Below are 13,208 nucleotides of genomic sequence, written 5' to 3'. Positions count from 1 at the left end.
CCTTATGAGCTTATAGCCGTAAAATCTATGGGAACATGGTTTCTTGGATGCTTGAGGTCCTTAACACTTCAAGGATATGATCTAAGCTGGGTTCTAGGCATAAGGAAGGACTTAGGGTGCAATTTGCCCCATTTATAGGGATTTACGGCCCAAGAACCTGTCTTGGCCGTAAACTCCTTTGTTCTTGTGTTTCCTTATGATTTCTAGGCTATAAACACATTAGGGTACAAGTCCAAACTAGTTTCATTTCTCAAGGAAAGGACTAGGGCATCATTTGCCCCTTAAAGAAGGGTTCACGGTCCAAGATGTTCTTGGGCCATGAACTCCTAAATCTTGTGGTTTTGTTATGATTTCTAGGTTAATAAGTATCTACTAAGCCATAATATACAACTAGAGAGAGGTGCTCATGTTTTGGGACGAAAGCCCGAAGATCCTTGAGAGAGAATTTGATTTTTCTCTAGTTGGAAATGTAACTAATGAAATAATATTGCTCAGAATCCTATATATACTCCTGGGATTTTTGGCAGAAAATATTTTATTCATGCAATGAACTCTAATATCATAGAGTTTTGGAATAATAGAGTTGTACAATATCCTAGTGCATCCTCTCTCCTAATATCACTCAAAGTGTAAATCCTGAAATACTCAAACTTATACCAAAAGTCTGGAAGTTTACTACTGTTGTTCTAACTTCTATTAGCTGGGTATGGTTTATATATAATGGAAATTTCGGGTTGTCACATTAAACTAAAACCGCGAAAATAAATATTATCCACATAAATCATATTTGATTAAATACATATAAACACATGTGATTATATGTATCCAATCACATATGATTTAGGTAGACAAGATTCATTATCATGTTCTCGATTCAATTATTGATTTTTTTAGACTTTAATCATATGTGATTAAAAATATCTAATCACGTATGATTTATACGGACAAAAAGTATCCAATCACATATGATTTATGTAGACAAGATTCATTATCATGTTCTCGATTCAATTATTGATTTTTTCAACTTTAATCATATGTGATTAAAAATATCAAATCACGTATGATTTATACGGACAAAAAATAATATTGTCCATACAAATCATATGTGATTAGATACATATAATCACATGTTTTCATATACACATAATCACGGGTGGTGGTGATGGATGGTGGTGTGAGGTGATGTTTTGTGGTGGTAGGTGGTGGTGGTTCTAAAGGTTTGTGGGGGTGACATGTAGGGTTGTGGGTGGTGGTAAGGGTAGTGATTATAGTGGGTGGTGGGTGGTGGTAGCGAGTGATGATGATGGGTAGTGGAGACGGTGGTGGTGATAGGTGGTCGTGGTGAGTGTTGGTGGGTGGGTGGGTGAGTAGTGGATGGTGGTGTGGATTGTGGCGACGGGTGGTGGTGGTGATGTATGATGGTTTTGATGGGTGTGGAGTAGTGGTGGCAGGTGGTGATGATGGGTAGTAGAGGTGGGTGGTGGTGATGGGTGGAGGTGAATACTGGTGGTGGTGGTCGTGGTGGGTGATGGGTAGGGGTGGGGGTGGTTATGGTAGGTGGTGGTGATGGTTGGTGGAGCGGGGTTATAGTGGGTGGGTGGGGGTGGGGGTGGTGGGTGGTAGTAACAGGTGGTGGTCATAATAGTGGGTGGTAGTGATTAATGGTAGAGGTGGTTGGTGGGGTGGCGGTGGTGGTGGCATGTGGTGGTAGGTTTGTGGTTTTGGTGGGTGGTGGGTAGGGGTGATGGTGGCGGGTGGTGGGTGGTGGTAGTAAATGGTGAAAGGTCATGGCGGCGGGTGGTGGAGGCAGGTGGTAGTGGTGGTGGGTTGTGGTGATAAGTGGTAGAGTCGGTGGTAGGTGGGAGTGGGGGTAGTGGTGGTGGTGATGGGTGGTAGTGGTCGGTGGTAATGAGTAGTGGTGGATGGTGATCGTGGTTAGAAATGGCTGGTGGTGGTGATGTTGGTGGGTGGTGGTTTTCATGGGTGGTTGGTGGGAGTGGTGGTGATGGGTGGTGGAGGTGGGTGGCGGTGACATGTTGTGGTGGTGGTGGTGGTGGTGCTGAGTGGTGTTGTGTGGGTGATGAGTGATGTTGGTTAGTGAGTTTTTTAATTTTTTTACTTATATTTTGATTTATATTAATATTATATGATGATTTTAATTTAAAAAAATTATATAGTATAAATTTGTTCTCAAATGTTCTCGCAATTATAAATATTCTCGATTGAACACTTCATATATATATATATATATATATATATATATATATATATATATATATATATATATATATATATATATATATATATATATATATATATATGTGATTGAATGATATATATTTCTTGGACTTTTTAGATTAACTAAAAGGAATAAGCTATTTATTCAGCATGTTCATAAGTAAATACTACAATTTCTAAATGCTTTTTCAGATTGGCAATGTTTTTCTTTTAAAAACATAAAATATAAAAATAAAAAATAAATTATATGTTGTGTCTCATTCAATTTTGTGTTTTTTTGAAACCCTTTAATCCTTTATATTTGTTGGTTTGTTGTCACCAAACTCTTTTAATAATAACATACTAAAGAATCTTGTGTACCTGAAATGCTGCCATCGATCGCGTTTACTTTAACCGATAAACACTGAATTGGTGTGATTGTTGTAAGGTTATTTTTAGCATAAGCAGCATATCTAATTAAACATTATTTTAGTAATTATGTACTTATATATACTTATAATAATCCTTTCTAATAAATAATTTTTTTTTTTTTTTTTTTTTTTTTTTTTTTTTTTTTTGCCATTTGTCATACTTTCTTTCAATTTGTCAAATGTTATTTTATGGTTATTTTGAATTAATTTTTTATTTTATATGTCTTTTTATGAGTTTTTTCTATTTTATTAAATTCACATAATATTTTAATATAATATACACAATAAATATAGTAATAAATGGATATCAATTTCAATAATTAACTTACCTTTTAATTTCAAAATTTTCAAAATTAAAGTTTATTAGTTTATTTTATTTATTTAAATTAGTATCTGTTTAAATTTAAAAGATAAAAAACATTTATATTATAGTAATTCAATATTTTTGTTATTTTCTTATAAATTCAAAGTTTTTAAATATTTTGATATTTATATTTAATTTTTTTTAAGTTAACTAATTTAATACATGGATCTCACAATTAGTTTATACTAATTATATTTACTTCATACAGTTAAACCCGATTTCACTAATAAAGTTGATGCATTCGGAAATAAAACGAAAATTACAAGAAATAAACTAATCAGGCGTCTAACTCTAATGAAATAAATATTGATCATTTGATCAATGTTATAACTCAGTTACATACTTTTACTCTCACATCTATTTCAATTCCACCAATTTTTGTTGATTTTTTAAATTAAAATATTTTAAAAATAATAAAAAATGTTATAACTTTATGAAAACGATAGAAAGTAGCCAGACTTGCACAGTATATATAGTGGAGGGAGTGGAAGAGTAGTTTGAAGGAAAACACTCATTTTCTAATCAACACCGAGGAGAAGAGAGCTCTCAATTCTGATAGGTAGGTTATCTTTCTTGGATCGTTAAACCTTTTCTATATTTTTCTAATAATTCTTTTGTGACTCTAAACATCCATATTTGGTATCTCTTATGATTTATTACTGTTACACGACATTTCAATTTAATTAGATGCTTGCAATGAATTATAGTATTAAGAAGTATTAAAACTGTTATTATTATTATTATTATTATTATTTAGTGGTTTCATTTCTATCTCCCAATAACGAGGACACTACCAGCCGAAGGTAATCTTTACTAATAAAAGAGTAGTCATTTTGTCAAGTGTCACAATATTAGAACTCCTAATTAATATGATGCCACTTGTCATTCTATTAATTCTCTATTTTAAATTAATTAAACCTCCTAATTAATGTGATGTTATTTTCAATCTATTTATTCTTTATTTTAAATTTTAAATTTTATATTATTGTTTTCATTAGTTCATAAATAAAAAGAGTCTAATATATATGATAAATTAATTACACATATTTATTTGAATCAATAACTATAGTTTTACATAACTAATAAAAAAATCTCTTAATTAATAATGTATTTAAAATTTTATATAAAATAATTGATTAATAATTTTGAATTTTTTACTATGAATATTTAATCAATTTTGTAACCGTGGTTTCCACGGGTTATAAACTAGTTAATAGACTATTTGTAATGGTTAACTTTTTTGAATAACATCCGTTTTTTTATTAAACTTTAAACTTATTTAATAAAAAACATATTGTGATAAATCTACTTCAATTTTAAAAAAGTTAACTAATTTATGCTTATTTATCTTTAAAAAAAAAACTCTCATAGCTAATGGTAAACTGGTTTTTAAACTATGTACCCATAGTAAAAATTTATAAAGATAAAAACACTACCATTGTGCTATCTATCTAGTTATAAATATAAATTTTGATGAGTTGGGATGTTATGATCTAAAACACAAAGCCATATTGGTGAATCTTGATTTTAAGAATATATGATTGATTTTTTTATCAAAAGAGAAGTTGGTGAATTTCCGACAATGTTACAACCTTAATTCGTTTTCCATTGTATACATATAATTTATCCTTCTAAAGTAAACTTTTGCGCCTAAATATTGCTCTTTGTATTTTTGTCATGGTTCGGAGTACGAAGATAGGGTGTTGTTCACATTATATGGTTTTCATAAGAAACCGAAGACACATGTTAAACTTACATCTAAAAAAGACAAAAGCAAGGAAGTCGTGAACGTAAGGTTTGCCTTGTTTCAGTAGGAAAAAATACGTCATATGCCATTACCCATAGCAAAACAAAAAAATATATAAAAAATAATATGTTTTTTGTGGACTTGATCTTGCCAACACACCAACGTAGCCACGTGAAATAGGAAAAGAAAGAAAAAGGTAGAAAAATTATAAAAGGTATATGATTTGTAGTGACATCGGTATAAAATTATAAATATATGCCACAATTTATGTAATTTATTTCTCTTTATCCTTAGAAACAATATATTATGTTAAGATTTCTTGTATGTACTCTTAAAAAAAGTTTTTCCGTCATCTCATTTCGTATTCTTTACTTGTGTAGTTTTGTTTTTGTACATTGTTTAGCTTTCTCTGTTGGTTTTATGTTCTTTAATAAAATCTATTCTTCCGTTAAAAAATATATATAGTCTTCATTGTGATCACTCAACCTGAGTAATTTCAAGAGACAAGCTTATTATTGTTGTTATTATTTTTATTATAATTATCAAATATAATCTAAATTTTAGGACATGAGACACCAATCAAATACCAAATTATTATTAATGCAAATATGATATGTAATGTTATATCATTCTAAATATTATCCTGACAATTATTTTAAAAGCCATTTGAAGAAGATTTAAACACCACACGAAACCGACAAACACAAATTTGAACACCATGATCTCAAGTTTCATTTTAAAGAACTTTTACGAAATGTTTTAAAGCATATCTCCAATTACTCAAATAAGATAGATATTGGATAACAAGTCAAGAAACACTTAAAAGACCTTTACATGGCATCTTTAGCTTTGTAGTCTCGATCGGTATAAGTAGTTGCTTTATGGACCTCCAATACAGAAAAGACTATTAACTAAATCGCATATTACGCATATATACATATGAAAAAAATCCGTCGATATATTTTTTCTGGAGTCTGATATTTTTTTTGCACCAATTTGATTAATATAACTTGCGCAGTTTGCATTAATTTTAAGGGTTGTCTCAGTTTATAATAATACTAGTAAGGTTGTGTTTTGTTAGAGTTAGACTTGAATTTCAGTCTTCTGATGTATTCATCTATTTTAATTCTTATGTTGGCTAAGTTAATTTCATATAAAGAGATGATTTGTTTGCTTCATATGTTATTTTCATTTTATCAAATCAATTAAGAGGCATTTTCAGGATATTTTTTTCGGTTAAAAAAAACTTGAATTTAAGTTTTTAAAAAAATGTAATATTTTCAGGGATCAAAGCAACATGGGGTGACGACACAGAAACTTCTTATAGTAGTAGCACCAAAAAATAATAGTAACACTAATTTTTTTTATAGACGTTGCATTTTAATAGAAAAACAATTTATTATTATTATTATTATTATTATTATTATTATTATTATTATTATCAACACTGAAGTTCCCAAAAAATAATAGTGACACTAATGTTTTTTTTTATAGATGTTGCGCCTTAATAGAAAAACATTTTATTATTATTATTATTATTATTATTAGAGAGCGAAAAGAGAGTAGTGGTTCGAAACCCCAAAAAACCACTTAAATCCGCATTCTACTTTGAGTTGTCCTATAATAATTAGCATTCATCTATAACTAATTAGTATTACGTGAAATGAATATATTTTAAATCATAAATTTGTGAATTCTTAACTTTCCTTAATATAAAAAAACATGTAGACATTTGATTATAATTAAAAATGTTTATAAAAATCTTATGCGGGATGAGATGTATTTTTTTCTAAAGAAAGGAATTTAATTATTAAGCTATGACATTTGTTAGAGGACCTTTCACATGCCTTTCTCAATTCTTTACGTGAAACATTTTAGCCTTTAACTTTTTGGTGGGATTGTCATTGTAGTTCCAAAACCATGTTCAATGATATGATTTATTCATCCAAATTATTATGTTGGTTGTAGATTCATTCTCCATCATATTCCTAACGTGTTACGATCATATATATGCATATTTCAGGTTTGAAATTACCTCTCGAGTTGAGAGTTGAACGTTTTCTAGCTGTCTATCATCTCACCCGTTTTACGCATATTTAATCTTTGTTCTATGGCCGAAGATGGTGTTGCTCTTCCAACACAGAGAAAGTGGAATTTTCCGATCTTTGTTTTCTTCAAAGATCTTAGGTACCTTTCATGTTTGCCTGCTCCTTTATTGAGAATCATTTAGTTTATATATAGTTGGAATAAATGAATGCTCAAGTTCTTATATCTACATTATCTGAAAAATCTATTGGCTACAGGAATAGAAAGCCCCAAAAATATGTAACGTATTATCTTGATGCTAAAAAATCATTATGTTTTTTGGTCATGCTAATTAAAATTTATATATATATATATATATATATATATATATATATATATATATATATATATATATATATAGGTTCAGGTTCGTTTGAGACCATACTATATTTATGCAACCGTGAGACGCAATTTAAAAACAATTTTAAAATACAAAAATAAAAAGAAAAATCTGAAAAATATTTTTTAATTATTATTTTCGTCGCTTTTTTACCTAAAAAAATTACCGTTTTTTTTTAAATACGTGAAATATTCTAATGTGATTTTTTGAATATTAGATTATTCTATTAGATTTTTCAGATACATAAAATATTTTAATATTCTATTAGAATATTTAAAAAACGGAATTTTTTTAATTTCTTTTGGTATTCTTTTTATTTTTTGATATTTTTTTAATTTTTTTTTTGGAAAATATAAATGATGAATATAATATTTGAAAAAAAAATTTAAAAATTTTCAATTATTTTGAATTTTAAAAATGTTTTATTTATCTACAAAATGAGTAACTATGATTGTGTCTCACGGTCTCACAAAATTAGAATGTTTCACATTAATCTGACCCTATATATATATATATATATATATATATATATATATATATATATATATATATATATATATATATATATATATATATATATTTGTGTATGAGTTAATTACAATATTTAATTTTTTATTCTAAATTTGGCTATATTAATGTTACGTAAGGGCATGAAGTTTGAAAGATTACATGAAAATATTTATTGATTTAAATTATAAACCTTAATCAAATAGGAATTAGCCAATTGCATTTTCTATTCTTTTTCAAAAAAATTGTTGCAATTTTCTGGAACAACAATTTAATGTTTATGGAAATTAATATTGTCACGTGAAACCCGTGTATTACACGGGTTGATTTAAAAAGATTAAACATTAAAGTGTAAATAAAAAATATTTTTTATTGTCTAACTTTAAAATAAGAAAAAACATATTAATTGCAATTCAATATCTTATATATAATATTTAATACTTTACGTATATAAGTATATGACTTTAATATTAAAAAATGAAACAAATCAAAATTTGACAAGTGGATAATATTTATTTCAAAAATTCCATAAAGTGATAAGTGTCAAAACTTATGAGAGATTGACATGTGGCAAAAAAAATCTTTATTTATTAATGAGGATTTATATTTTTAGTTCCAGCTACATAGCAGTCGCGACACATTGAGTTAACCAAAATAATAAAATATATTAGTGTTAAATGGAGACAATAACATAATTGTTCGCCAGCAGTTGGGGATAATATGTTTTAGTTTTTTTGGGCTTTTCCTACTTACTAAAATGAAATATTATTTGTCACTGATGAGAAGTTCGACATCATCATCTTATTCAGCTCATATAATTATTTTCCTATTTGCAACAAGTTAATCCACTATTAATGGAGTTCTTATTTTCTTTTGATATGAATCTGTAGGCTTGTCCTCAAGATGGACTCACTTGGAAAAGAAATTATTTTAATTGCTTTACCAGCAGCCATGGCATTAGCAGCCGATCCAATAGCTTCTCTGATTGATACAGCATTTATTGGTCGTATAGGTATCTCTCTTACTTCCTTCAACATCCTAGCATTTGTTTATATCTAATGATAATTAATTAATTATGCATTTTTGGGCTTTAATTGTCGATTGTTATGATATTCTTTTCTTTAGTAGAAGTGACATAAAAGCAATAGTCCAAGGATCAAAGTTGACTTCGTCCCAATCAATAAAAAATCAATTATGTTCATTCTTGATAATTTAGTGTAGTTTCTTCCTGAAAGTTCGTTTTTCTTTGAAAGCGTACATCTTTTTCATTAGGTGAAGACATATACATTCATGATTTAAACAATAATATCAAGAGAAACCAATAAATTGCCCTCTCTATACAGCATAGGAAAATCACTTCACTTACCTCCATCTAACTGCCTAGGAGGACATATATTGCACTCAAACTATTTATCTCAATACAACATTACCAAAATTTTAGCTTTTAAGATTTTAATTTCCATTGTTGTTATAGTTGATGAACTTGTTGATGCACCAATATTGGTTTAACATATATTTATGTTTCAATGTTTACCCATAATGCATGCCACCTAAAATACAACGGACTCATGTAACATCATTTTACTTTAATTACATGATCTCTTTAAAATCATTTACGCTTCTATTTAGGCCCAGTGGAAATTGCTGCTGTTGGGGTATCGATTGCCATTTTCAATCAAGTTTCAAAAGTAGCCATATTCCCACTTGTGAGTATTACAACATCCTTTGTTGCTGAGGAAGAGACTATAGAACGAATGAATAGAGAAGCAATCGAAGTTCAAAACACAGAGAAATGTTGTTCGAATCAAGAGAAAACTAAAGAATTGACGCAAGATGATGCCAAACTTGAAAACATGGAAAATGGTTCAACACTTACGAACGAAAAAAAAGAAATGGCAACAGAAAAAGGTAGATATGACCAAGTAAAATATCATTAATTACAATATTAATTTCTTCTTGTTTTTCATGATCTCATGGGTGTTTATAATTTGTTCTTGATTTATTTAGATTTCCCAAAAAGTCCATGCAAACATATCAATGTTACAAACAACATTAAAGACAAGTCGAAGCTAGAAAAACATAAGCGATGTATACCTTCAGCATCAACAGCGTTGTTGTTTGGGGCAATACTCGGTCTTCTTGAAACACTGTTACTCGTACTTCTAGCAAGACCATTTTTGAGTTTAATGGGTGTGAAATCAGTATGTATCTTTTACAACATTATAGTAATCTTTTTATGCTTTAGCATAACAATTAATTACGAATCTACCCTCTCTCTCTCTCTCTCTCAGGGTTCTCCGATGCTATTACCTGCACATAAATATTTGACACTACGTTCACTTGGAGCTCCAGCTGTTCTTCTTTCTTTGGCAATGCAAGGAGTTTTTCGTGGTTTTAAAGATACCAAAACTCCATTATATGCCACTGGTATTAATACTAAAACCTTTTTTTTATTTCTGATAATCCAACTAATTTCTTATTTTTGTGTTCCAACATATTTTCGTACTCTATGTAGTTGCGGGTGATGTGGCAAACATAATATTGGATCCAATTCTCATCTTCACTTGTAATTTGGGAGTTAGTGGTGCAGCGATTGCGCATGTTCTATCACAGTAACTATTCATCATATTTTTGTATAATTATATTTTTTTTCTTCAACATTCATGTTTAAATTTAATAAATCACATTCATTTTTTAGGTACTTAATATCAACGATTTTGTTGGTTAAACTGATGCAACAAGTTGACTTACTACCTCCAAGTCTTAAGGCTCTACAGTTCAGTCGATTTCTTAAAAATGGTATGCAATATATTTTGCGAAACTTTTTCTATATAATCAAATCGATTGTCTTTCCCTTTTCAACAACTTTCTAGTGTTTTCTCCACAGGATTTTTATTGTTGTTTAAGGTAATAGCAGCGACTATTTGTGTGACTTTAGCTGCATCATTGGCTGCAAGATTAGGTGCAACGTCTATGGCTGCGTTCCAAATATGCTTACAAGTGTGGTTAACATCTTCACTTCTTGCTGATGGTTTAGCGGTTGCTGGACAAGTAAATGCTATTTAATTTCTTTTTAAAATATTGAAAGGATGCACATCGCTTTTAATATGAGGATTGAACAATGTCTTTAACCATGGAATTTTGTAGGCAATAATTGCTTCATCATTTGCTGAAAAGAACTATGAGAAGGCAACAGCTGCAGCAGCTAGAGTATTACAAGTATGTTTGAAGTGAATTTATGCTCTTAATTCAAAGGATATATTAATGAGAAATTAAATATCCTCCTACTTTTCTTCCTAATTATCTTTCTATCCAATGAAAATGATGACAAGTGTCCAAAAATATAATTAACTTTATCAAGATATGACACATGTCATCATTTCATATAGGTAGGAAGATATGTAGAAAGAAAAGGTAGGATGATATTTAATTTCTCTATATTAATTAAGGATGCTAATTCTTTAGTTTACTTATAATATGGAAACACTATTAATAGACGTTTTGCGAATTGTAGATGGGATTTGTGATGGGTTTGGGGCTTTCTCTTCTTGTTGGACTCGGTTTGGAATTTGGTTCTGGAGTGTTTACAAAAGACATAAATGTTAAACATATCATTGCGATAGGTGTCCCGGTATTTATCTATATTTTTAAATCTAATAAGACACCTCTTGGACACCCTATTGACCATTTTTTTAAAAATCAATCAATAATTAACCGCTTATAATCAGCTTTTCCAGAAAACAATGCAATTTCATCCTATAAAAATATTTAAAAAATTAATTAGGGTGTCCATATTTTAATATGGAGTATCTTTTTAGCCAACCCCATTGTTATATCACTGATGTTTAATTGTTTATCACAATTAGTTTGTTGCTGGGACACAACCAATCAACGCAATAGCTTTTGTGTATGATGGAATTAACTTTGGTGCATCAGATTTTGCTTATTCTGCATACTCAATGGTTAGCATTCACTACTCAAGAATTAACTAATGGCAACATTTTTATTCAATAAATGCATATGTCAACTCTTAGTTATTCAAATTGTTTTCTTGTTAGATCCTAGTGGCTATAGGGAGCATCGGATCATTATTTGTTCTGTACAAAGCTGCTGGTTTTGTCGGAATATGGATTGCTCTCTCCATTTTTATGGGCCTACGTGCCATTGTAGGCATATGGAGGTAACCTTCTTTTTATTATCATAGCGAATTTTGTGTTAGTTATCATTCCTGTTATCAACATGTAAGATCATAACATGCAACAAAATAACACTTGATCAACCACATAAAAATTAAATAGCATGACCAATGAACCACGTACTAAAATTATCCTACGAAGGATTTAAACTCTGTTTCACATGGATCTTAGAAAGTGACAATTTAATGGTTTAGTGATAAGTTGTTGCATGTGTTTGCAGGATGGGAACAGGAACAGGCCCATGGTCATTTCTTAAGAGCTAGACTTTTGTTGTTGTGTATGGAAATTGTAATAAAAGAACAAATTATCATCATAGGATGTTGTCGCTCCTTTTTTGTAAATTTGTAGCTCCTTGGTTTCTGGCTTATATGACAAGTTTTACCTTACCTTTGTTTGGAACGTCTCTTGCTTTAAAATCCATTTTTTTTCATCCGTTATGGTGAAACAGTATTAGAAAAAGGTGATGTTTCTTACGAAAATTTCCAAGGACCTAAAATTCATCGGTATATACTATACTGTCTATACATTACCAAAAAAACTTCTAAAGAAATATCATAAATTTATATCCCTCAGAAATCTCTCAAGTTCCTATGTTTACTTAGAAAATTAATAGATATTAAACGTTTCTAGGTAGTTTCTTAGTAGTATTTTTTACCATTTTGTTATTATAAACAAAATATATTGCTTTTCTTTTAGATGCTAAAGAGCCTCTTATTTACCATAAAAGGGTTTCATTTAAGTTGTTTCGTAGAAAGTTCCCCGGAACTTAAGAGGGAATACCATTGAAATAAAGTAAAAAATTAGTACTTATTGGGTTTTATAAAGGGATAAAGGGATTGAATTCATTTTGTCTAATGAACTATTTTTTATTTCATAATGAAGTGATTTAAATTGATAAATAAAGAGAAAATGACAAAAATAGTCATTTATACTAATTGCATTATAAAAATAGCCAAAAAAAAATCGAAATTACAAAATTGGCCACCCATTTCGCAGATGAGAAGGTCCCATCTGCGAAATGGGCTTCTCATCTGCGAAAGTACAAGTACCTAAAGCACAGTTGTGCTTTAGGTACTTGTACTTTCGCAGATGAGAAGCCTCATCTGCGAAATTACCTCCTCATCTGCGAAATGCCCTCGTTTTGACTATAAAAACGTTTTTTTTTTTTTTTTTTTTTTTCATTTTCACCATTCTCTACACAAAAACTCTCTCTAACTTTGGGCTTCTCTCGGAATTTTGGCTAGTTTTTGAAGAAAATGGAGGATTATGTCAACAATCCCGCAAATATGGTTAGATTTTAACTTTTTTAATGTCAACAATC

The 13,208-nt window shown here is 29.6% G+C and overlaps 2 protein-coding genes across 2 annotated transcripts; one reads left to right on the top strand and one right to left on the bottom strand.

Moving 5' to 3' along the window:
- Positions 1–1,265: 1,265 nt before the first annotated feature.
- LOC128128128 (leucine-rich repeat extensin-like protein 3) lies at positions 1,266–1,640 on the bottom strand. The gene has a single exon (XM_052766957.1). The coding sequence runs from the start codon at positions 1,638–1,640 to the stop codon at positions 1,266–1,268; it is 375 nt and encodes a 124-aa protein (XP_052622917.1).
- Positions 1,641–3,435: 1,795 nt separating this feature from the next.
- Positions 3,436–12,286, top strand: LOC111890901 (protein DETOXIFICATION 42). Its single transcript, XM_023886969.2, has 14 exons — positions 3,436–3,571; positions 6,783–6,946; positions 8,582–8,703; positions 9,321–9,599; positions 9,699–9,892; positions 9,983–10,118; positions 10,207–10,303; positions 10,390–10,490; positions 10,579–10,742; positions 10,839–10,910; positions 11,206–11,322; positions 11,558–11,653; positions 11,750–11,871; positions 12,108–12,286. Exons 2-14 carry the CDS (start codon positions 6,870–6,872, stop codon positions 12,148–12,150), a joined length of 1,620 nt encoding a protein of 539 aa, XP_023742737.1. The 5' UTR covers positions 3,436–3,571; positions 6,783–6,869; the 3' UTR covers positions 12,151–12,286.
- Positions 12,287–13,208: the final 922 nt, after the last annotated feature.

Source organism: Lactuca sativa, chromosome 1 (genome assembly GCF_002870075.4).
Source record: "Lactuca sativa cultivar Salinas chromosome 1, Lsat_Salinas_v11, whole genome shotgun sequence".
NCBI classification, from domain to species: domain Eukaryota; kingdom Viridiplantae; phylum Streptophyta; class Magnoliopsida; order Asterales; family Asteraceae; genus Lactuca; species Lactuca sativa.
Note: the sequence above shows the minus strand (reverse complement) of the source record. Positions and strands in the feature narration are given on the sequence as shown.